The 22389-nt window shown below is 42.1% G+C and overlaps 1 protein-coding gene across 7 annotated transcripts in view; it reads left to right on the plus strand.

The window, feature by feature from the left end:
- The window catches only part of CADPS (calcium dependent secretion activator), a 196134-nt gene that overhangs the window by 131062 nt on the left and 42683 nt on the right, over positions 1 to 22389 (plus strand). For 3 of the 7 annotated variants that reach the window (XM_026074974.1, XM_026074976.1, XM_026074977.1), the window contains 4 exons: positions 4884 to 4990; positions 10553 to 10709; positions 11726 to 11867; positions 22088 to 22243. In XM_026074974.1, coding sequence (XP_025930759.1) covers positions 4884 to 4990; positions 10553 to 10709; positions 11726 to 11867; positions 22088 to 22243 — 562 coding nt within the window. Of the gene's footprint in view, positions 1 to 4869; positions 4991 to 6275; positions 6285 to 10552; positions 10710 to 11725; positions 11868 to 18436; positions 18584 to 22087; positions 22244 to 22389 lie in introns of all 7 variants that reach the window. The other 4 variants (XM_026074973.1, XM_026074972.1, XM_026074971.1 and 1 more) reach the window with 4 other exon arrangements.

Consider the following 22389-nt stretch of genomic DNA (forward strand, 5'->3'; position numbering starts at 1 on the left):
GGAGCACTGAAGGGCCTTTGGTAAAGCCGAAGGGAGGGATCTCTTGGAGGCCTCGGAGTTCAATGCAGACCCCCCTGGGGCACTGTGCTGACAGCCGCCCGGCAGCAGGCTCCTCCAGGCTGCCTTGCGCGCCCTGCACTAGCCGTTTGGAAAGTCCCAGTGCGGCCCTATCACTTGCTTCTTCCTCCTCTTCCTTTTCTGCTAATGACTTCTCCCTGGGACAGGAAACACTTGCGCGAGTCAGGCCGATTCCAAACTGCAGGAATCAGCAAAGTCCAAAACGTGTTTTTCCCCGGGGCCGCTGTGGGCACCTCTGTCTCTCACAGTCCACGGCTATTTCCGTGGTTGGCCATGCAGAGGCTGGACACACGTTTGAGGGTGAGCCAGGGTCACAGCACGGGGACGCCTGCCTTGCCAGGATGCAGTTTTCCTCCGGCTTTGATACTCTCGGGAAGAGCCGTGCCTCTTTGATGCTCCCAACTTTGGAGCCGAAGGGACTCACCTGGATAGCAAGGTGTCCCCTGACAGGTGCCGGTGGGAAGAGACGTACGGTCACCTCCTGCCAGAAGCACTTCCCCTGCTGGGACCTTCGCACAAACTGCTTTCCGGAGCGGGGAGTGGCAAAATATTCCTCTTAGGTGTCCGCGTTGAGCTCAGGAGCCATCAGTCAGTAGCCAAATTGAACTGTTGCTTATGTTTTAAATTAGACTGAAATTCATTAGGCCTATGCCCAAAAAAGCAGTTATTTTTATCCCTCGAGGCTGAGAGGTTTGTTTCGAGGGGAAGAGCCGCCCTTGATAAACAATGAACGAGGATCAGGGTGACTCCAGAGACGAACGACTAGCTTTGCTTTTCCTGTTACCAGAAAAAAAGCCAAAAGCCAGTCTAAAGATCTGTATTCAATGATTACACAGCCTAAAAGACTAAAAATGTGTGTGTGTGTGTGCGCGTGTGCACATGTGCACTGTATGTGTGTTTATGTATGTATATCTATCCATATGTATGGAGAGAGGGAACAAACCTAACTCATATTCTTTAACTAATGGTTTACTTGAATATTCTTTATTACACTCTGATAATTGTTATAATTTTGTAAGAATTAAAAGCAATCAGAAATCTACTCTGTGCAAGCCAACCAATTTTTTTTCCCGCTGGAAAATGCAAGCAAAATGGCAAGGACTTTTGGCAATAGAATGTCCAGATAAATATGCCAGATTCCTTGCAAATGGAATTATTAAAAATAGTTACAATGCTACCAAAAACTGTTATTAAATGTAATAGAAACTATTGTGTTAATATATTCACAGTATATAATTTATCTCTGAGTGTATGTAAAACTAAAGGCTATTTTCTTTGAATTTTTCTTATGCTGATATTGTAAACTATATGACAGATGGGTCAAGTCCTGATTGCAGTATTCTAACATTTGGAATAGCAAGTAACATATTTGATAGAGCTGGCAAGTTTTTATATATGATTCAACCCAGAATATAAAAGCCACTAGAATTCCAAGTTGAAAATAATTAAATGAGCTGGAAACGATCAGGAACCACACATTTTTAAGTGACAGATTTTTTTACATGTTTAAATTGCACAAGAATATTTTATAGCTCCCTTTAACCAACAGTGACGTTTAATTCTAAAATGTGTAATTGATATTTGCAAAGCAATTAATTCCTGTGGCTCATTATTCTATTGCTAAATGTACCTAAGCACTGGGGTGCTGACTTTAGGTGATCTTTCTTAGTGCACCTCTTCTGAATTCCAGAGTTTTAACTAAATTACCCTAATTCAGTTTTCTCACTTGGCTGCATGAAGCGCGGTGTCATACTTATGTTGAATTTTTAGCTTTCTGATTGCACAGTAACGTAGGATGTTAGAATCTGCTGACTTCTGTAATATTCGTTGTCAGATTGTGTCATTATTGTGTAATACTTAAAGTACCAAGAAGCAAAAACCAGCAGCTTATTCCATTTGTATTTGATCATTTCTGCTTATGTTTCTTTCGAAGTTTTCATCTTTTTGTCACTGTTTATGAAGTCATATGTCTCTTTACTTTTGGCGTCTCTCTCCATCATGCACAAGCAGCCCGTCCGTCCAAGCCTAAGCCACCGGCTGGGCCACCATCATCTCCTCAAACGCAGACTAACATAATAAATCATATGCTCAAAGGCATGGCCAAGCAGACGCCAAGTACTGTAATAGTCTTCCTTCCTTTTATTCAGTGGTTTTGTAGTCTAGCAGTTGCTTGTTTAGTTTAGTATTAGAAAGCTGGTTCTCATGTGCAGCTTTATACAAAATACTCCGCATGATGTGGTAGGTTTTTAGAGATTTAGAGGTAGCATTTATTTCAAAATGTCCATTTTTTTGTCTAGCAATGTCTGACATATGCAACATTTTCAAATATCAACGTCAGCACAAAATAACATTGTTGTTGCATAACATTTTGCATGAAAACTATAAATATGTATGAGCTTTACATGATGTTGGATGAAATGTTTGATAAGTATATCGTATACGTTTCATGTAACTGTCAGTGCTCCAGCTATCTTAGCAGAATATTCTGATGTATAGTAACTTAACCAGGGAAATATTTAAAATAAGAAGAAAAAAAATTAAGATTGACATCTGCTGGCTGCCAAAGTTGTATAAGCATCAATATTTTCTTTAAAGACAGCATCTCTGAGCAGTTGTTCTTATTAACACTTTTGTCTTTTAGTTGTATTTGAGAGCAGATCAGTGTTGCAAATGAGAATGGGTCTGATGCTGCTCTGATCAATGGCAAAGCTTCCCTGTGACTCCGGAGGTGCAGAAGCAGCCAGAGTGTGCAAAGGGACATTTCTTTGGACTCTTTTTGCACAAAAGGAAGAAGTTTCTACTTCTTGTTGTCAGGGAGGTGCTGACTTGAATGGGAGAAAGAATGACATGTTAGCAGTTCTCCAATTTCAGTGTTTGCCCAGTTAAACATGTTAAGGAGAATCTGGACATTTTTTTGTTTCCAGTGATGTAAGAAATGAAAAGGAAAGTGAGAAAGAAATCCCAAGGCCCCTGCCTGTAGTGTAAATCAGCAAAAATACACGTTTCACTTGCGCAGTGCTTTACTACGTTGCATCTCCCAGGGGAGCAGAGCACCTGCAAGGCCTGATTTCAGCTGACAGGGTTGCTGAGCTCCTCTGAAGAACAGCCCAGATGCCCTCACAGGGCAGCCCAAATGGGGGTGGTTCTGAAAAATATGGCTTTTCTTTCCCCATGGGAAATCTGTTACCTATAAACACGTATTCAGGGAGAACCAGGAGTAGGCAAGATTTTGTGGTGGAGACTAGAGTTCTCAAATGTCCCAGGGCCCTCAGCCAGGCAGGATTTCTCCCGGGACACTTGGCATGGGACCCAGTGCAGCAGAGCAGTTGCATCTGTGGGTTGCCATACATTTCTGTCCCATCGGTAAGGAAGACCTCAGCACTAGCAGAAAGCTCGTGCGTGCACAGGTCTACAGTTTGCAGTAGGAGTGAGATGCCCAGCCACCTTGCATTTCAGCAAGACCCAAGCTGCTGGCTTCCCTGGGCTCCCCTGGAAATSCCAGGTTAAATGTCTTGCTAGTGAAGGAACTTAAATACATGCACTTCCAGCGTTTCGCTGTGTTGGGGCCCATCGAGTCAATTGTATACTGCTAATTGCAGCAGATCGATTTGACTGTTTCTTTTTTTGGTACCTCGCCTATTTATGCTGTTTCCAGCCTTAATACCACAGAGGGGTCAGAATGTACTAAGCGCAGAGGTAGGAATTGGCCGTGGGGTTGTCTGGCRTAACTCCCAAAGTGCAGTCCCATTCCTTGTCCCAGCTGCGCGAGAGGGCCAGGCTTGGCCCCACTCAGCGCTTCCAGCGGTCCAGCTGTAGTTAAATGCAGCGACGTCCCATGACGGAGATGGCTCCCCAGGGAGCAGGTCTCCCCTCTTTTGCAAACCTCAGGAAAGTGAGTCCCGGTGTCAGTTCTTAGAAACTGCCGTGGTTGCATTTATCAGCTCTGTGGCAGCTGTCATTCAACAGAAATGTGACTATATGTATTATTTTGTTCATTATTTCTATTGAAATACTCCAAATGAGCCAGATTGTTAGCACCTCGGATGTTTAATACGTTATCTATAATATGATACCTGTAAGAATATGATTTAATTATTTTTTTAAAAAATGCTGCAAAATAGCTCAATATAGCTAAACACCAAGCTCCAGGATTTAAACTCTTGGGTTTGTTTGCGGGGTTTTTGCTGTAAAGTTGCATCTGTTTTCCCATAAAAATCTTACCTATGAACACCTAGTGGGATTTACCACTTTCCACTCCCTCCAGCATGCGTAACTCCTTGACCTCTGTGGAGTTAAATCCTGGAGCAAATCAGACCTGCAATTTTTGTTTTCAGTAGTAGGTCACATTTAAATTTCTCAAGTTTAACAATTTATTAAATGTACAGACAGATTTGTTTAAATTGATCTTTTAAAAAGCATTTTAAAGTAATGCAGACATGATATCTGTAATAGCACCATCTACATTGAAGGATACATATTGTTCATATATTACTAGCCAGATGCTGTCTTTAGGGAATGCAATGTTCTTATTCGAACTAATAAAGTGTCACCGTCTCAGCACGGAAAACAAAACAATTCTGACAGTATTTTGAAATTCGGAGCTGGAGCACTGCATTTTCATAGTATAATAACGAATGTGGCTTTCTGGTTTGCTCAGTACTAATTATATAAGCATTTAACATATGCATGAAAAGATCTTTAAAGCTGTAGAATATTATGGGATTTTTTTGAAACCCCTAAAATGACTTACTGTGCATCTAGCTTTTCCTTCTGCCTCCCTTTTAACTCGAGTTCTTGTACTACAGAAAATGTAGGCCGGTTAGTCACACCAGCTAAAAAGTTAGAAGATACAATACGCCTGGCAGAATTGGTAATTGAAGTGCTACAGCAAAACGAAGAACACCATGCAGAGGTGAGCAGCGGCGCCCTGCGAGATAACATCCCGCAGGCCTCKAGCCGGGGCTTGGTGGTTGCTAATAGCTTTGCGTATTTATCTGACCTCTTCTGAACAGGTGCTGGTTTTTAAAGCCAAAAGGTGTTCTTAAATAACGGTGATACAGTGTAATGAAGGCGAAGCGCAGTTTAGGAAGACTGCTTTTTCAGAGGGGAGGGAGGGCTGAAGGGARAAAATAATTAAATTCTGCTTTCATCCACGTCAGTCTGCAGCCTTTCACACCGCGCCAGCGAGAGCTGAGTCTGGCCAAATAGGTTCACCACCAAGTACATACAAGAGAGAGCCTGTGCGCTTTTGAGAAAGGTCGTATTTCCAAAAGACGTCCTGTGTTCGTACCTCCAGACATCGTTAACGTGGGTCACTGTCAGCAGCAGCCCACTCCTGCTGCTGAGAGTCGTAGCAAGTCAAACACTGCAAAAACTGATGCATTTTTGTTCCTTTCTGAACATTCAGATTGTTTCCAGGGCTTTGACTTGGGCCCTGCTGTATGTGATAAACTGCTGTTGTAACTCCCTTGCTTTTCTGCTGGCCTCTTCTGCCTTGACTTGCTGGGAATGCCTCAATTGCTGGTCACCAAGGACAGAATGAATGATTCCCTGTTGCTCACTATTGGGGTTATCCAATGCCTAATGAAATTGCTCTTGACTCTTCAATGCACTCTRGATTCATGTCTTAAAAACACTTTTAAGCCCAGACAATCTATGTCTTACTAAGTCAAACATATRTAAGAAAATCAGTAGCGTGTGGCTTGATCCTGGAAGCACCTAAACCCACAGGCAGCTAACAGTGCTGGGTGTAGTCCCACTGCCAACAYGTCCTGGCATTTTCACCTGGTAGGGACTGCCCAAGTAAGTAACGTTGCGCCCCCGTGTAAGTATGTGCAGGACTGAGCCCTGTGTTCTGTATAAAGCCGGTGCTCTCTGATAAGTGTTGAAAAGCTAATCATCTTAAAGTTCAGAGTGGACAGTTACTGTTTATGACTGTAGGTTTGGTAACACTCATTCACTATTTTCTCTTTTCCTTCCCATCGATATATATAATCACTATATTTTGCATTAAGAGCATTTGCTAACTAATTTCACAGTCACCTAAAAATCATGCCAATGTCTATTTAAAATTTGCAGTATAATTTAACTGATTTATAATACACAACAATCCACAACACCCAACTAATGCCTGATTGCATATTTAAATTTCCTCCCTGTTTTTCTACTGTTCATTCAATCTTGGATGATCCTGGCAGGGGAAAGAGGTATGTGACTAAAGTGAATGAACGGAGTCACCTCCTGTCATATTTCGTGCATGCCCTCTCAGTGCCATGTTTCCTGATGGGGTTTTACCTGGGTTACCCTTGCTTCCGTAACTTTGACCTAGGAATGTAACGGCAACTTTGAGCGGGCTGCTTGTGGAATTGGTAGCCTCACACAGGAGGGTAAATGTGGCATAGTTATCCAGTCCATGCATGTAGCAATGGGTATATTTTACGAGCGCTGCAGTTACATCCCGACACAACCCTACCTGCCTGGAAACTTTCCTCAGCCTGTTGTTACCTATGTTGTTTTGCATTCACCTGATCTATAGTACACTGTGGTGGAAATGGAGTAAGTAACACCCGAGTGACTAGAATGATAGTGTTCTTCCTATGGTTTTGTCTGTATGTGCCTTGTAGTGGATATACAGTATTTATATGTAGAGAGAGAATATCCGTGGTGAAGAGTGAAATAAACTTCATTTTTGCRGAAGTGAGAGGGTGCTCAAGAGCACTGCACTTGCACACGAGCTGTGTTAAATTGTCCAAGGATAACAAATATTTTATTCCACTCGTCACCAGCGTAGACCATATGAACAACCAGCCTGGAAGGAGCTATTTTTAAAATACAGGTTATCTTCAAAACAGTACACTTTTGGAGCAAGTGATTAGAGGGCCAGTCATGCTCTCTGCTACACCGATTGGATCCTTGCAAGGAGGAAGATTCAAAACTGTTCTTCGGTGTGTTTTTTGTCACAAGGTTTTGATTAGAGACAGAAGGTTAATGCCAACACAAATAGGAGAAATACTGGTCCCTTCTTCTGCATGGTGACCTGAAAGGGTGAAATCCATCTCTGTCCGGAAGCCCCCGCGCTGTCGGTACGCTACTGAATTCCTGTCCTGAGGGTTTGCGTGGCGTTTCAGTAGCGTACAGGCAGTTTGCCAGCGCTCTGCACACTTTGAATTTTCCCCAAAGGAAGGGAAACAAGAGACTGAATGTTTGATCGCACTATTTTTATTATACATAACAGCCACATGATTCTCTTTCTGTGCGATGGGAAGTGTTGAGGCATTGCGCATTTTTGCAGCACGTCTTATTTTGTAATCAAAGCAAACTCCTGCGCTATGCTGCTTCCATCAGTGTAACTACAGCTACTTTATGAARTTAATTATTCCAGGTGAGTTTTTTAACGTGTTGTCCCTTCACCTGGAGCTGAGAAAGCTCAAGCTGCAAGTTACCACTCTTAGGTCTACTGTGGAAGGTCAGCAGGAAATTAAGTTGCATCACTTACTGAAGGTATGACTTATTTAGTGAAAATCAACAGTATTGCAATTAAAATGCCCCCCTTTTCTCCCCCACATGCACATCCAGGTAGACATGCCAATGAGAACCCAGAAAACGAAACTCTGAGCACAGAACCAATCACAACAGCATGGAAAACGTTCAGAAAGCCTTAGAACAGAAATACCCTGTTTAGTACGTAGGGTTTGGCTTACCTGTAACAAAGAAGGAAAACAGCCCAGATAAAATATGGAAGAAATAGTGTGCCTGCATATGTAATACATAAGAGCAAGAAGTCTCTGTCATTATGTCATCTCGCTCATCAAATGTCTCCAAGCTCTGTTTTCCTTCTTGTGGATGAATGATGACAAATGCCACAGACCCTAGCCTTCATGTATTTTTAAACTTGCATTCTCTCTCTATGTATATGTATGTGTATATGTATATATGTATTTTAACTCTTTGAAGTCATGCATATATACATGTGTACCCATGTGTAAAATATACAGCAGTAGCTGTGTTTGGCTAGAAAGCGCACTTCCTTTTTCCCTAAAATTGTGTTTTAAACAAAGCAGGTAAGTAGATGGTAAATAAATGAGCTGTTACCATCCTGAAAGAGGTTTTTGAACTACAGTGCTACGGCTCCCGTTGCAGGAAGGTCCTGCTCACTGAGAATAGGGAGGAGGAGGCTGAGGATCCTGACTCGAGTTAGAGCTTTATGGAACTGAAATTTGACTATTCCAGCAAAAGGAAAAGTATGACTGGTTTGGGCATATTTTTTTCTGCAAATGATCACATGCTTTTCTTCCTAATTTCTTCTAAAATAGCTTTTTTTTCCTTTTTCATGGAAGCAGGCTTTTGTTACATGACTCTGAAGTGATTGATTATGTTGGGGTTTGTTGCAGAAGATACTCTTTGGCTTCCCCTCTTCTCCTTCCCCCAAAACGTTGACTGCAGTTGACCCTTGGTAGCGCTCGTTCTGCKCACGCCGATCTGTGCGGCATGGATGGGCAGGGAGGCAGTGTGGGAGGCTCCTGGCTAAAAAAGGAGCGACCAGAGAAACCCCATCAGTGCAAGGACAACTCTGGCATCCTCCTTGAAAAGAAAACCCCCTGAAGACCACTGCTAATTTTAAGAGGACGCTCACCTGCAAAACTTCTTAGTGTTTGCTCCTTTCTCACCTGCGTTTTGGGCAAAAGTTTGAGTCAGAAGCAGCCCTGAGTCCTGATGCTTTCAGTTCACATGAGCTTGCTGTTAATGCAGGATTTCACCCAGGTGTACTGTGCGGGGGACACCCGTCCAAGCAGCAATATCGGGCGTCTGGCCGTGCACACGGTTGGACGTGGACGTGGAAGTGCTGGAGAGCATTGCTGTGCCAGCTCTCTTGGGCTTCCTCATGGTGGTTTTGGCTTTTTTAGAACAACTGCCCCACAAACATCCAGGGTCATCATCATTGCTGACCCTGAACTTATTAAGCGTCCAAAGGGCCAGATTTTTCTGCAGTGACACATGCACCTTCACCCCAAGGACAGGACAGGCCCCATAGTGAGATGAGTTTGGGGGCCGGTTATTTCACACCTTGTATGTGCTCTGGGTGCATAACGCCCGGGGCTGCATCCAGGCGAGGCACGTCTTACACTGGTTTTATTTTAACGCAGTGAAGTAATAGCAGGGTAATATCAGTCTCTTTTGCAATGGAGGGAGTAAAGGAGTAGAAATAGTCCCAAAGGCTTGGAGTTGTTCCCTGCAGCTCCCTAGGACAGGAGCAATCAAAGGGATTCTTGGCATCCTGCTGTTCTCATCAGTGTCAGTGGGAAAACATCCGTGAATCAAAACCAAACCTGAGAAAGTTAAAGTCTATTCTGACTGTTCGTGTCTGCCAAAATCTTCCTTCCAGAAGGCAAAAAATATCCCTTCCTGACTGACAGTCCCTCTTTAAACCGATTTATTTGTTCCCATCTATAAGGTCTGGTGCCTATGCTGCTTTTTCTTGCAAAGTGCTGGAGAGCTGTTTCTTAGATCCTTTAAGTCACTGAGTAATTTCCTATCACTTAAAAAATTACAGCACATGGTCCTAACAACAGCACTTCTCATATTGCATGTTCCCAGCCAGAAGTGATTACTAAACACGCATGCATGCGTTTGAAACATTCACATCTGAGCCATGTATGATGTGAATGTCACGTCAGAGAGCCCGCACAGTGAATCTGAAGGACCCATGTGCATGAGAATGAGTTACTTCACTGATATTTTTTGGTTTTCAAGTTTAGATATATTTTTTTCCTGCCTCTTTAAAAATACAGGCTTGATTTAGATTTTTTTTTTTTTTTTTTTATCTTTGGCATGTTGATAATAGAGCTTTGTAATTGGTTTCCTAATAAGTAGCATTATGAAGGTGCTGGTGTGTTTATATGGATGTGTATAGCTAACCCTGTAAAATGAACAGTGCTATAGTAACTTTTACTGGTGATGCTTGAAATAAATAAGTGTGTGAGAGATTTAGGACAGATTTTAATGTCTTAGGCTTCTAGCTTTTCAAGACAAATGGAAGTAGTGAATCCAAATAAAATTTAAACTGTTGGAAAACACAGCAGAAAACCCACAAACACAGTGAAGAAACTCCCAAATTTCTATACTTTAGAATAATAACTAGTTGATTTCTCTGATATTTAGCATGATAAAAGATGAATGAAGTGATTTATTGTAAATTGAACAGATAAAACCTTCTCTTGTCATGTTACAACTGTGTGGCTTTACAGTGGCGCTCCGAATAGATCCTCTACAAGAAAACTTTGTATAAAAACAGCAGTGCCTAATTCATGCGATTAGCACTGCATGTGCAGGCTAACACTTTAAAGCACTGTTCTCTTTACAATAAAGGTAGTTTCTGTGGGATGCACATTTTTTAGATATGTGGCCTAGCCTCATTTACTGTGCTTTATTAGGACTAATACATTTCTTTTATTATTTTTCTCTACCAACCCCAAAGGCCTTTGCTTGGTGGTCAGACCTAATGGTTGAGCACGCGGAGACCTTCCTGTCGCTGTTTGCAGTGGATATGGATGCTGCGTTAGAGGTGCAACCCCCAGACACGTGGGACAGCTTCCCGCTCTTTCAGCTTCTAAACGATTTCCTCCGTAGCGACTGTATGTATTGTATTTTGATCATTTCTTTTTATTGGGCAGTTCAGGTTATTGACAATACTTTTAGCTTCTCCATGCTGCACAGAGAACTGAGATGGCTAGAGCTTTACAGTAAATAGTCTTTTAGTAGCGACTTAATTTTGATTTCCATTAGAAAAAAAATGATGCTCTGATGCGCAGACAGACATGCCTTAAATCAAATGCCTCAGTCAAAGGTGAGAAGCTGAACTTCTGTTTTGCTTCATCTCAAGTCTCTTGGTAATGGCTGCCTGATCAGCAGGGAATTAGGTACATTAGATCTCACTGTTGTTAAGTGTGTGTATTGTTTTATATGTGTGTACTGCAGTTACTTAACATGGAGCAAAACACAGTCCCTGCTTTAAAAGACTTTAAGGAAGGGAGGAAAATACTTAAAGTAAAGTAAATGAAAGCAAGAATAATCCAGAAGAACAGTGCTTTGCGAAATTTGGAGGTTTAGGAGTCTTCTCCAARGCACGTGGGCACATACCGGCAAAACGCTTGGGGATTTGGCAGGCTCCGTGTTGGTCCGACTGCTCCCCAGGAGGCTGGTGGCTCAGCTCTYGCTGCCCTCAATCAGGTCCTAGACCAGGGTCCCGGGAGCTTTGCAAGGCTGCAGTGAAGCCAGGGATTCATCCTCAGCATCGTGGTAGTGAGTAACAAGAAGAAATGATTCTCCTCCCTGCAAAAGCCATAATGTTTGCCCTGCTGTATTTCTTACATCCATTTTATTCACAGGAGGTGGTAATGTATTTGTAACCTGTAAGTTTGACACTAATGGGAAAAAAAAGATTCATTGTTTGTTTGCTTGTTTCAATTAAGAAGCCGCTCCTGCTATCTTTGTCGTTAACGTTGGTGATGATGCCAGCTCCTGTTATGTTCTTGAAGTTTCTTCCTATTAGCTGACAAATTCATTGTGTAATGAAGTGCCATGCTGTGGTTTGTTGCAGAGGTGTTTAGTAACGGTAGTTTCTTACTATACTTTTATTTATCTATTCTAGATAATTTGTGCAATGGAAAATTCCACAAACACCTTCAAGACCTGTTTGCTCCACTTGTTGTTAGATATGTCGATCTGATGGAGTCCTCAATTGCACAATCAATTCACAGGGGCTTTGAGCGGGAATCATGGGAGCCAGTAAAGTAAGGAAACCTCCTTTGATACAATCGGAATTTGGGTGCAAATGGATGGAGATTCGTACAGAGATGAATTAGCAAACTTTACATTGGACTTGCAGAAAGTGCTTTATATTTTCTAGTTTAATGCTAAAAATAGAAGGCCTGATTTCTTCAGGGTTTTCAATTTAATGAAGGAAATGGTATTTGTTTTTTTRAATGCATTGCTACCTCAGTTCAAACCTTGTGCCTTTGGACGTGGAAGCTTGAAAATGTGAAATCCTTCTTAGTTGGCAGGGCTTTTTGGATCCCATTCCAAAAGGCCTTTTCCAATGCTGCTTTTGAACTCAAATAGCTTGTTTTCAGAACAAAAACCTTGCTTTACTGCGTTCAGTCCAGCCCTATAACCTGTGTGAGTCATTGCTGTATTTATTCTTCCCGATACTCATTTTTTCCACCCACCCTGTGAAGGGATAGTGCAGCGTTGTACTTCTCGAACCAGCCCCRCTGCTGCTGGCTGCGACATGTGTTTCGGGGCAGCAGTTCCAGGTCCCCGCYGGAGCCGCTGCCCCCGAGCCCCCCGCGTTCAGGAGTAGGTGTTTCGTGACTGTGTCGAGGAGACGCAGAAGGGGCCAGCCCTGGAGGGAAGCTGGTGAGCTCACAAGCCGCTGGCGCACAGAAACCCCCAGGAAACATAGGCGAGATGGTTCAAGCAGGATCAATTATTAAATTCTGAAAAGTAGGAGTTTGCAAGCAAGGAATGAGCAGACTGAGAGAAACCCCAATTGAACTCAAGAACTGGCGGATGATAAAAATGTGGCATGCACTTTAGATTACTGTTGTTATTTCACAGGTTTTGAAGCACTGCTGAACCCTGTCATGCTTGCTCTTAAGAGCCAAGTCAGATCCTACAAAGGAAAAGCACTGACTTTTCCTGCTAATAAAGATATTAAAAGAGAAAGACTGACCCTATGCAAACAACGGGAGTTTGATGGTGCCTTGGACTGGGGAGTCGGACTGGATGACCTCTGGAGAGTCTGTTTTCCCTGCTTTTTTGTGATTCTCTAGGAGAAGTTAAGTGGCATTGTGCTCTCAAAGGTTGCTGTATAAAAGAACGTGTGGTCTTTCAGGGCTTTTCACACCAAATATGTTCAGTTTACAAGGAAAAGAGATTTTGTTCAGCAGCCAGCCTCCCATATGCAACCTGGAATCTGATCACCCAAGTTTTTTCCTTTCTCTCTTGTGCATCCTCGGCATCCGTAAGGGTTCTGCCTGCCAAATCTCAGGCCTTTTCTTGACACCTGACCATCCCCTCTGTTTTGAGTGGGGTTAAGTGGCTGGCATTCAGGAGTCTCTCTCACTTTCCATTTGCTGTCTTTGATCTGCAGGCTAACAGGATTAAAAATCCTAAAAAATCATGTTTCAAATAAGCAGATGTGACCCAGAAAACATACAAGAAATAGATCTTTCGAGTAGGAGAATGCCATTTTTACAGCCACTCCTTCAAGCAGAATTGCACTTCAAAGTTAGCATTAACTTTAGTTTTAGAGCCCTGCTTTAGTAACAAATATATTTGTATTTCCATGTCTGTTATGAAATAGAGGCAGTTAACTTTGTGTAACTGTCCGCCTCGGTCAAGCATTCAATAAGCAATTAATTCTACTTTTTTGCTTTTATCAGAAGCCGATACTATTCTGGCTTTTAATTACCTTTGTGGCTAAACTGTAGATGTACATAAGTACTTGCCTATGGTATTTGCCTGTCAAAATGTCCTCCGATATGCCAAAATCTATCATTTTCAAATTAACTTTGATAGTTTTTAAAAGATCTTTTCTTAGTCATCATGGTTTTGCACTTTCAGGACTTGCTGAATGCTTTGTGCATTGCAGTGACAAGTGAAAGCCCAGGATGGAATATCTATCCATCTTATAGCTTGGGGTATTTAAAAGATCTGTTCCAGCAGGAAAGTGAGCGCTTTTCGCAAGAAGCTTGTGTCCATCTGGTGAAAAGAGCCACTCTCTTTTTCTTCACTAGTTGGTATTTTGTTCTTGTGTCTCACACGCGGAAGTGTGAGTTGCAAATGCCAGCTTAGCGGGATCTGACCTGACAAAGGGATTTACCAGCGAACGCGCAGAGGGTGGCATGTAGTGCGGAGAGGAAAATAGGGGTGTCATGCCTAACGTCTTATGACAGTTCTCATGCACTGTTCAGAACTAAATATTAAGGTATCTTCATCTTTTGCCTCCTGGGCAGGCCACCTGTTCTTCTTCATCTGATCCGCAGTGAACTTGCAGAAAAATTCAAGGCATATAGACATGTTTTCTTTGATTTGCCCTGCTGTATCTAGTTCCTTCTTCACTTTCTTGTCTGTACTGCAGCACTGTTGATTTTTAGACCACTGATTTCCAAATATTTTGGACCAGCCAAGTCATGGCCTTCCATTACAGCCTTTGCAGCACAGTTTTTTTGGCATTGAAAACACCATGTGGTATATGGTTCCACAGCTTTCCTCCGTGTTGAAGAAATGCTTTCATCTTGGCCTGGAAAGGTAAATCAGCATAGATGTCTGTTCCACTGAGCCTGCTTTGGATCTCTACAGTGAGCTGCGAGAACGAAATCTCATTATCTCATGTCAGCCAGGAAATTATTCCGTAACCTAGAGTCTTTTGAAAGGGTTTCTCTATGCTCATGCTTGCAATCAAGGCTGAAATATGTAGCCCTCCATAACCTGACCAGATGGCAGTTTGCAAGCATGTAATTCTTCTATTTTCATTGCTGAATACTCTGCACCTTATGCTACCAAAGTTAGGTATAGAAATCACAAACAGTGAGAAAGATATTGTTAAGTATTGAAAACATGGGGGAAAAAGCATCGATGTAATGTGCTCATGAGGGCTATATAGTCTTCCTCTGCGGAGCTGTTGAATTTGCAGGGGGTCCTTGCCCTATAGCTAGAGCAGCTGGTGTGCTTGTGTGAATCCACGCAGAGAAATGTGTAGCGCTTGTCCTTAGGCACAGTGATCCAAATACGGAGGATACTGAGTAGCTCTGTTCTCTGGTGAGTTGAGAGGTCTTCAAAAAGTAGGGTTGTGCAATGATTTTTTTCATATTAGCTTCTCGGAGAACGTCAATTTATCTTGCAGCCACCAGACACGTACGGGTGTGTGTGTGTTTCTCTGTGCGTGTGTCTGTGTTGAAAGATCTTTCTGAGCAAATGCTGAAGTCAGTGCAATGACAACCAATTTCTATTACTTGACTAGAAAGTTACTCGTTGACCTAAGGCTGTCTTTAGCACACAGTAGTCCTGGCTTTAAAATCTATTAATTGCTCACTAACCCTTTGCAAGCTCTTTGCTTCATACCAAGGCTTTTGTGGAAAGACTTGCTCTTGGAGTACTCGTTCAGCCTAGGAGTAAGCATTTATAGTGATGGAAGAAACAGGCTGCCTCCTCGATCAGTAAATCATTTCGGGGGTCACACAGGAACTGAGCGTCCAAGTATGGACAAGGCTCTCATTTAGCTCTATCCTGAAACCAGGGGACAACTCCGTAAAAATACTGTGATTTTTTGCCCACGTTTCAGTATCGGGGCAACTCTACGGCAGTAGCCCCCGTGTGCCGGTACGTGTTTTGTGTGGTCAGTACTGCAGTTACAGTGTGAGCCTTGGGATGCCGTCGCAGAGGATGCTGCCAGGCTGGCTGCACTGAGAATTTAATAGGAAATACAGGTGTGAGCCATTTACATAGCTAACAGGCAAAAATGGGAGTGAATCAGAAGAATACTAGAAAACGAGCAATACCGCTCCATAGTGTACTTCTTCAATCAAATGTGCCAAGATCCAGTCCTGAAACCGAGTCTTCTTAAAATCAGGCAGCCCTCGTCTTTGGTGATCCAAATGCCCACATTCCCTGCCTGCTGGCTGAGGTTATATTTAGCCACCTATCTTAAATAGGCATGGCAAGCTTTTAGAAACAGTTTCTCATCGTGGACCTGTAGTTTTATGGTCTGAGCAACTGCAGGCTTGAACATTTGTTGGTAATATTAATCATTTTTTACAGGTCTCACTGCAACTGTTAGTCAGATAATTAGATCAGTTGAACCTGCAAAACTGTGCATGTCAATTCAGGAGAATATTTTTAAAATTAGTTACTGTATGTTAACATAATACACTGCATTATTTTGCTGTTTTGTTTTGTTTTAAGAGTATTAACTTATTCTTGCAACATATCCTTACATCAGCAAAATAATGTGTTGTATAAAAGAAATATGTTTCCATGTGAATATAGTATACTGTTTACTCTAGAAGTCATATTTTATTAATACAGTGTTTTTATTAATATAACACTGTCACTTCTTGAATTTTAATATTAAAGCCAAAGGTCCTCTGATTTATGTATTTACCATCTGGCTAAGTTATTTAAGTTGCTTTTCCTTATACATTTATATGTTGTCCACCTCTTGCTATTTCTTTATTTATTCCATATCAGTATTTTGCCACATGCACTGCCATTTCTGAAGATTTAACACTCTCTCAATCACTATGGAATCTGTGTATCATTCAATAATCATGTCATCTTAATAGGCATATACAGTATGAATGGAAACAATGGATGGTGGTGTTACGTTAGTAAATGCCCGTATCTGCTTACTGCTTAATAAAGAGAACAAGCAGATCGCATAAAGTCAGAACCACTAAGAGGTGTAGAAACAAAGGAAAACAAGAACATAGCTTTTTTCACTGGAGAAACACTTTGGATCGTTTTTTTCCCCAGACATGGGATTTTATTCACAGAGGGAGAATGGGGATCCAAGTCACTATCAGTTCCCTAGGATTTGTCACCAGTGACAAGCTGAATTCTTGTAGTGACATAGTTCAGATCTTTGCTTGCATTAGCAAATATTTATACTGTATAGCCAGCAAAATCCCATTACTTTGGCTTTTGATTTACAAAATTTATAGTAAGAAATGCTGTTCAAAATGTATTTGTGACTCAAGAAAACTGCTAAGATTGTGATATTCCTTGGAAGACAGAATATCGAATTTGATAGCTTTCCAAGACTCCATGTAATGCTGCCTGTATAACAACTTCTAATTTCAGCCGGGGGAATGGGAGAGACCTTCTAAGGTGGCATGTTCTGGTACAGTCATTAAGGCAAGGGAAATTTAAATGCTGAAGCTGTGTCCGTGCACATCAGGAGAAAAGCTGCCAGTGACTTTAGCAGTACAGGATGAAGCTGAAATCCTGAAGTCCTGATTCCATTTTTACTGAGCCCAAATAATGATCCAGTAAAAGTGCTATAAAAGCATATGGATTTGTTCCTGAAATGAGATTGTAAAGACCGTCCATGGACTGTGTCACAATGTGCCGCACAGTATTATTATGTTAAGGCAGAAACAAGATATACTTCTGAAACTGGCTTCTTTTCTGTTAGCCAGGAAATACGGGAATTAGGTAATTGAGTTCTGTCTCTTGCTCTCCCGAACCACCCGACATTTTTATTTTGCATGTAAAATATAACTGTGATGGGGTACTCATTAAAATAGAGCCAGACCAATTATAATATCTAGGGACCTAACATATGGAAATACGTCAGGGTGTTTTGCAAACTCTAGGCATGCAGTGTTATTATACTGCGCATTGTTTCAGGAGAGTATGTTGCATTAAATTAATACCCTAACCCATTTTTTAAAAGACCTGTTTTTGCATAACAGTTGCACATCTGAAAATGTTTATTATAGTCATGATGCCCAGGCACACATGTTTCATAAATTAACCTTTGAATGTCCTATTCACCTCATGGCCCATTTCCAGCCAAGAAACATTCACGTACCAGTCCTGGATTTATTAAGTGCAATTCATTCACAGTTCACATACATAGATTTGGGCAAACCCGCAGGAGCTGTTTTCTCTGCACACAAGAATCCCCAGGCAGGATCAGGGCATTGGTCTTTGGTTAGGAAGAACCTTGCGGTTCCCCACTTCATTGCTCCAGATAAGCCCATCTTTTTTATCTGGAGAGTACAAGAAAAACAGCAAGTTCTTGGAATGAAATCCTGACTCCACTGAATTCAGTGGCAAGAAGAGCTCCTATGGACTTCAGCAGGGCCAGAATTTCCAACTCTGTGTCTATTATTTTGCATCCTTATCAAGAAAAACACTCCAATTTTTCTAGTACAGTAGATCTCTTAGGGTAGCTATTTCATGTATCCATCCTACCTAACTGAGTATGTAAGAACTGGGATTTGCTTGCTTATGAGATAGATATTTTCAAGTAAAGGCTGCTCTCTGCACTTTTGAAATGGTATCAGGACTTGAAAGTTTTTGTGTGGGTGTTTGAGTACTCTGTTAATTTGCTACTTTGTGATTCCTCTTCTTTCGTTCTGTTTTTTTAAGTAACTTGCTTTTTATTGCAGACTGCAAAAACAGTGCACTTAAGCTTCCATACTCATGCTTCTTTCTGAAATGTTTTGCTTTAGTTTTTTAACTGTCATCATGCTGTGAACTTTGCAGATTTGTTTATGAGTGTCACGTGCTTCTGCTACATCTGCATTGTCACTGTTATGGTATTTTTTCTTTCTGTCTGTTTCTTCCACAGGAGTTTAACAAGTAATCTGCCCAATGTGAATCTACCAAATGTGAATCTCCCTAAAGTACCAAATCTACCAGTTAACATCCCGCTAGGCATCCCACAAATGCCTAGCTTTTCTGCACCGTCATGGATGGCTGCTATTTATGATTCTGAGTGTGTATTCAGTTCAAATTAGATCTCATTTAAATTTAAAGTAATCTTGGCATGGATATGTATTGTTTGTTTCTGTGCATTATATAAAACTTTAAAGAGTGATACAGTTAATTAGACATTTCCTGAATGAGACACTCGTGAATTTCTGGCATGTGTATTTTGAGGGGGTTTTGTTTAAATCTTGAAAATTTGTCTGACTCCCACTGAGAGTTTGAGCAAGTATCTTGCTTTACAAAATAGCTGTCGACAACGGCGCACGGTCTGAATGACGTATGAACCACAAAGCATATGATGTGAGATAATGTGTCTCAGCAAAGAGTTTTGTCCAAAAGATAAGATGAACCAATTTCTGTGGACCAGATGTAGATCTAAATATGAATTTTATTAATGCAAGCTCCACATTCCCCAGATGATAACTTTTATCTGAATTTTGATGAAACGGTTTACCAAAGAGGAACACACACTGTGACTATTCTTATTCAGTTAGTGGGAGGCCCCAGAATGCAATTAAATTTCATAGCCTGAATAATCCGATGACCAACTAAAGAAAAATAACTTTAATGTCAGCTTTAGATTGTGGCTTAGGAGCACAGGAGCCTTGTAGGAACCTTGAGCTCTTCCCATTGCCTTTCGAAGTGTCCCTAGATGTGCACATAGAGCTCAGGAGGTACTGCAAATCCCTGGGCTCAGCATAGATTTGGCCACTTCTATTTCTGTAGCAGATTTTCGTTAAAGTCCCAGCCACCAAGCAACGTGGAGGGCAGCACGCAGAGGACTAAACCAGTCTCTCTGCATTCGAGGTAGCTGTTCTCCTGAGAGGTCCGAGCACAAAAGCTGACATCTCACCAGTTCTCCTTGCAAATTCCCGCAGGTTTATTCAGGATTACACTGACATGGGATGGTCTCAGCCAGCCGTGCCCTCAGCCCTGGAGCCGACAGCGCCCACGAGGTGCAGAGCCGCGCTGTGCCCACCCGGAGGCTCGTGGTGATGAGCCTCCCCATGATCTGCCGCGCTGCCCCATGCCCAAGTGCTCCAGCTCCTTGGGCTCCGCGTTGTCCCACAGAGAGTCCAGACTCCCCAGCAGCAGCTCGAGGAACCAAGCTGTGACCAGCGCGCAGCCAAAAAAACTAATTTTCTAGTTCCTTTTTCCCCGACTCTCTCTCCTCTCTTAAAAATTAAGACAGAAGGAAGCCTCCAAAGCTCTCCCGCACAGCAGGAGGGCATCAGCTCATGGTAGCATCCCCGCTCAGGGGAGTTACAGGCAAGTGCACGTTGCTCTTTCCCTGGGCAGAGGTGCTCCTGGGCACGTGCTTGTCCTCCATCAGGGCTGATGGGTGCTGAGAGAGGCCGCTGGAGAGCGGCGGCAGGGTCAAGGGAGCCGGGAGCTGGGAAACACCCTTGATTACATCTACACCTGGAGTCCACCACACTGCCTCTGCCATGCGCAAGTTTGGTTGGAAAGCAGTGGTAATGCACAAGAAGTAAAGCAAACGCTGATGTTTTCTCTTCCAACAGCTTTAAAATAACTTTTAAAACATCAACACAGTCATTTATGTGTCAAAGCTATACAACTCATATTCATGCTAAGATAGCTGTGTTAAAGGCTAGACTAGGCAGTTGTCTGTAAATAATTACTCGGAAGTTTTAATCTTTTTCTCTGTGCATGCTTTGTGGTATTGCTCTTGAAAAGATAAGAATCATGTCATGGCAGAAAACTGGGTAAGCCCTCTGAAAATGTAGAGCTTGAGCATAAAAAGCATATCACAAGCTGCTGTGAGTGACTGTGGTGCTCACAAGCAAAATATTAACAGTTCACCTTGGAAATAAATATAATATATTGTTTGCTTGCACGGAGCCCTAATAATGAGCTGATTCAAAAGGAAGAAAAAGACCAAGAAAATGCTTTTAAAATTTTGAAAGCAAATGTGTGTCAAAATATTGCTGTAGTAAATACTAATTATTGCATTTGTGCATATTTAATTATTTAAAATATAAATTCTTGCAGTTCCAAAACTGGGTTTAGACTACCAAAAGGTTACTTATACCCAAGCGCAGGTTTGAACCAGGAGAAACTGCAAAATGGTGGCTAGGTGAACACTTGAGACTGTTCCACAAACTTGTCCTTCGATAAAAGACACCGTTAAAGGAAATGCCTGATTCTTTATCTTTTCATTTTCCTGGTTTCCTTTTACTCACCCTTCCCTTCCATCAAGGACATGTTACCTGTCGCTTAGTGTCAGATACATTTATCTTACGATCGAGACGATTCATTCTTTATATTGTTACCTCCGTGAGCCCAGGACCCCGTAGGACCCCTCTAGCATGTTGGGAATTTGGTTTTCACCTTGCAGTAGCCCTGTATGCATTAGTTCTAATTTCCTCTAGCATTAACTCAATGCAGCTGGCATCTGTCACAATAGAAACACCCTCCCTCATCTGTTTCTATAGATGATGTCAGCACAAGTGGTAATGCATGGTGTGTTAAATATCTTATAAATTACTGTGTTAGCATTAGTGGTATGCGAGGAGGGGGTTGAAACTCTTGAAGCTCCCTCGGTAATTGTTCTGCAAAAAAGTGAGGGAGAGGGAGAGAGGGAGAGAAAAGGGTTACGGACGCATAAATCTCTCCGCACAAACGGAGCACAATCAAGGCCTGTGTTTTTATTCTGTAAGTGGAGGTTTGAGATATGATTATACTGTGAAAAGCACCACGGTAGCTACACACTGCAGGGCCAAAGAGCTCCATCTGGACAGAGGTGTGGGTAAGAGACTCTACGCTTTGGAGAGAAATTCAGAGTTTTGTGACAGACCAAAGATGTTGCAAAATAAATCCAAAAGCCCTGAAATCTGTTGTCCTATAGATGCCTTTGCAAGAGGCAGATCTGCGAAAAGGTGCAGCAGTCAATCTAGCCAAAACTCCTGGATGAGAGATGTCTAGTGTCCTTAGTTCAATTGACTTACCCCGATTTTTTTTCAGCTGCTCAAGAGATAAAGCGTGTCCTCGCTCACCACTTGTTAGCACTGTCCCTTACCTGGAAACGGGGATCCCCCTGGGGGGGACAAGGCAAACTAGATATATAAATTGGAGGGGGGTGAATTGCATGAAACCCTAAATTTTAATAACTGCATACATTCTAGTATGGTAGTTATTATTGATCAAGGATTTTCTGCCACAATTTCTAGCCTTAATTCTTAATAATCACGTATGTTAATGTGGTTATTAACTAAGGCTGATTTTTACCATACACACATTTTTCCTGTTAGTATGTGTAATTCATAATGTTGTCTTATCCATCTGGTCTGGAAAGCTTTGTGGGTTATGACAGCAAGGTAGATTAGGCAACTGTATGGTAAAACTCAAAATCCTGATGGTGGAGATTGCCAGCGTTGTCCTGTGTATGAAACTACTGTCTGCTCCACGCCTGTTACAGGAATGGTCTCCACATCAGGGTACGCAAAGCCTGATGCCACTTATGACTTTTGTTTCCATTTTACCCTGCCAGCAACGGATCGGGCACCTCGGAAGATCTGTTCTGGAAACTCGATGCCCTGCAGACCTTCATTCGGGATTTGCACTGGCCCGAGGAAGAGTTTGGAAAACACTTAGAGCAACGCTTGAAGCTTATGGCAAGTGACATGATCGAGTCCTGCGTGAAGAGGTACGTGTGCTCAAAGCCACTGGGCCGCTTCCTCATAGAAGCTCACAGGGGGCATCATTTTTTTCTGTCTTTTTGGCAATGCTGGGTTTTGTCTTTCAGCTTCACTTCAACCATCGTTTATTAGTGACCATGGGTCATTTCTGCTC

Source organism: Apteryx rowi, unplaced genomic scaffold (genome assembly GCF_003343035.1).
Source record: "Apteryx rowi isolate R43461 unplaced genomic scaffold, aptRow1 scaffold_4, whole genome shotgun sequence".
Lineage (NCBI taxonomy): Eukaryota > Metazoa > Chordata > Aves > Apterygiformes > Apterygidae > Apteryx > Apteryx rowi.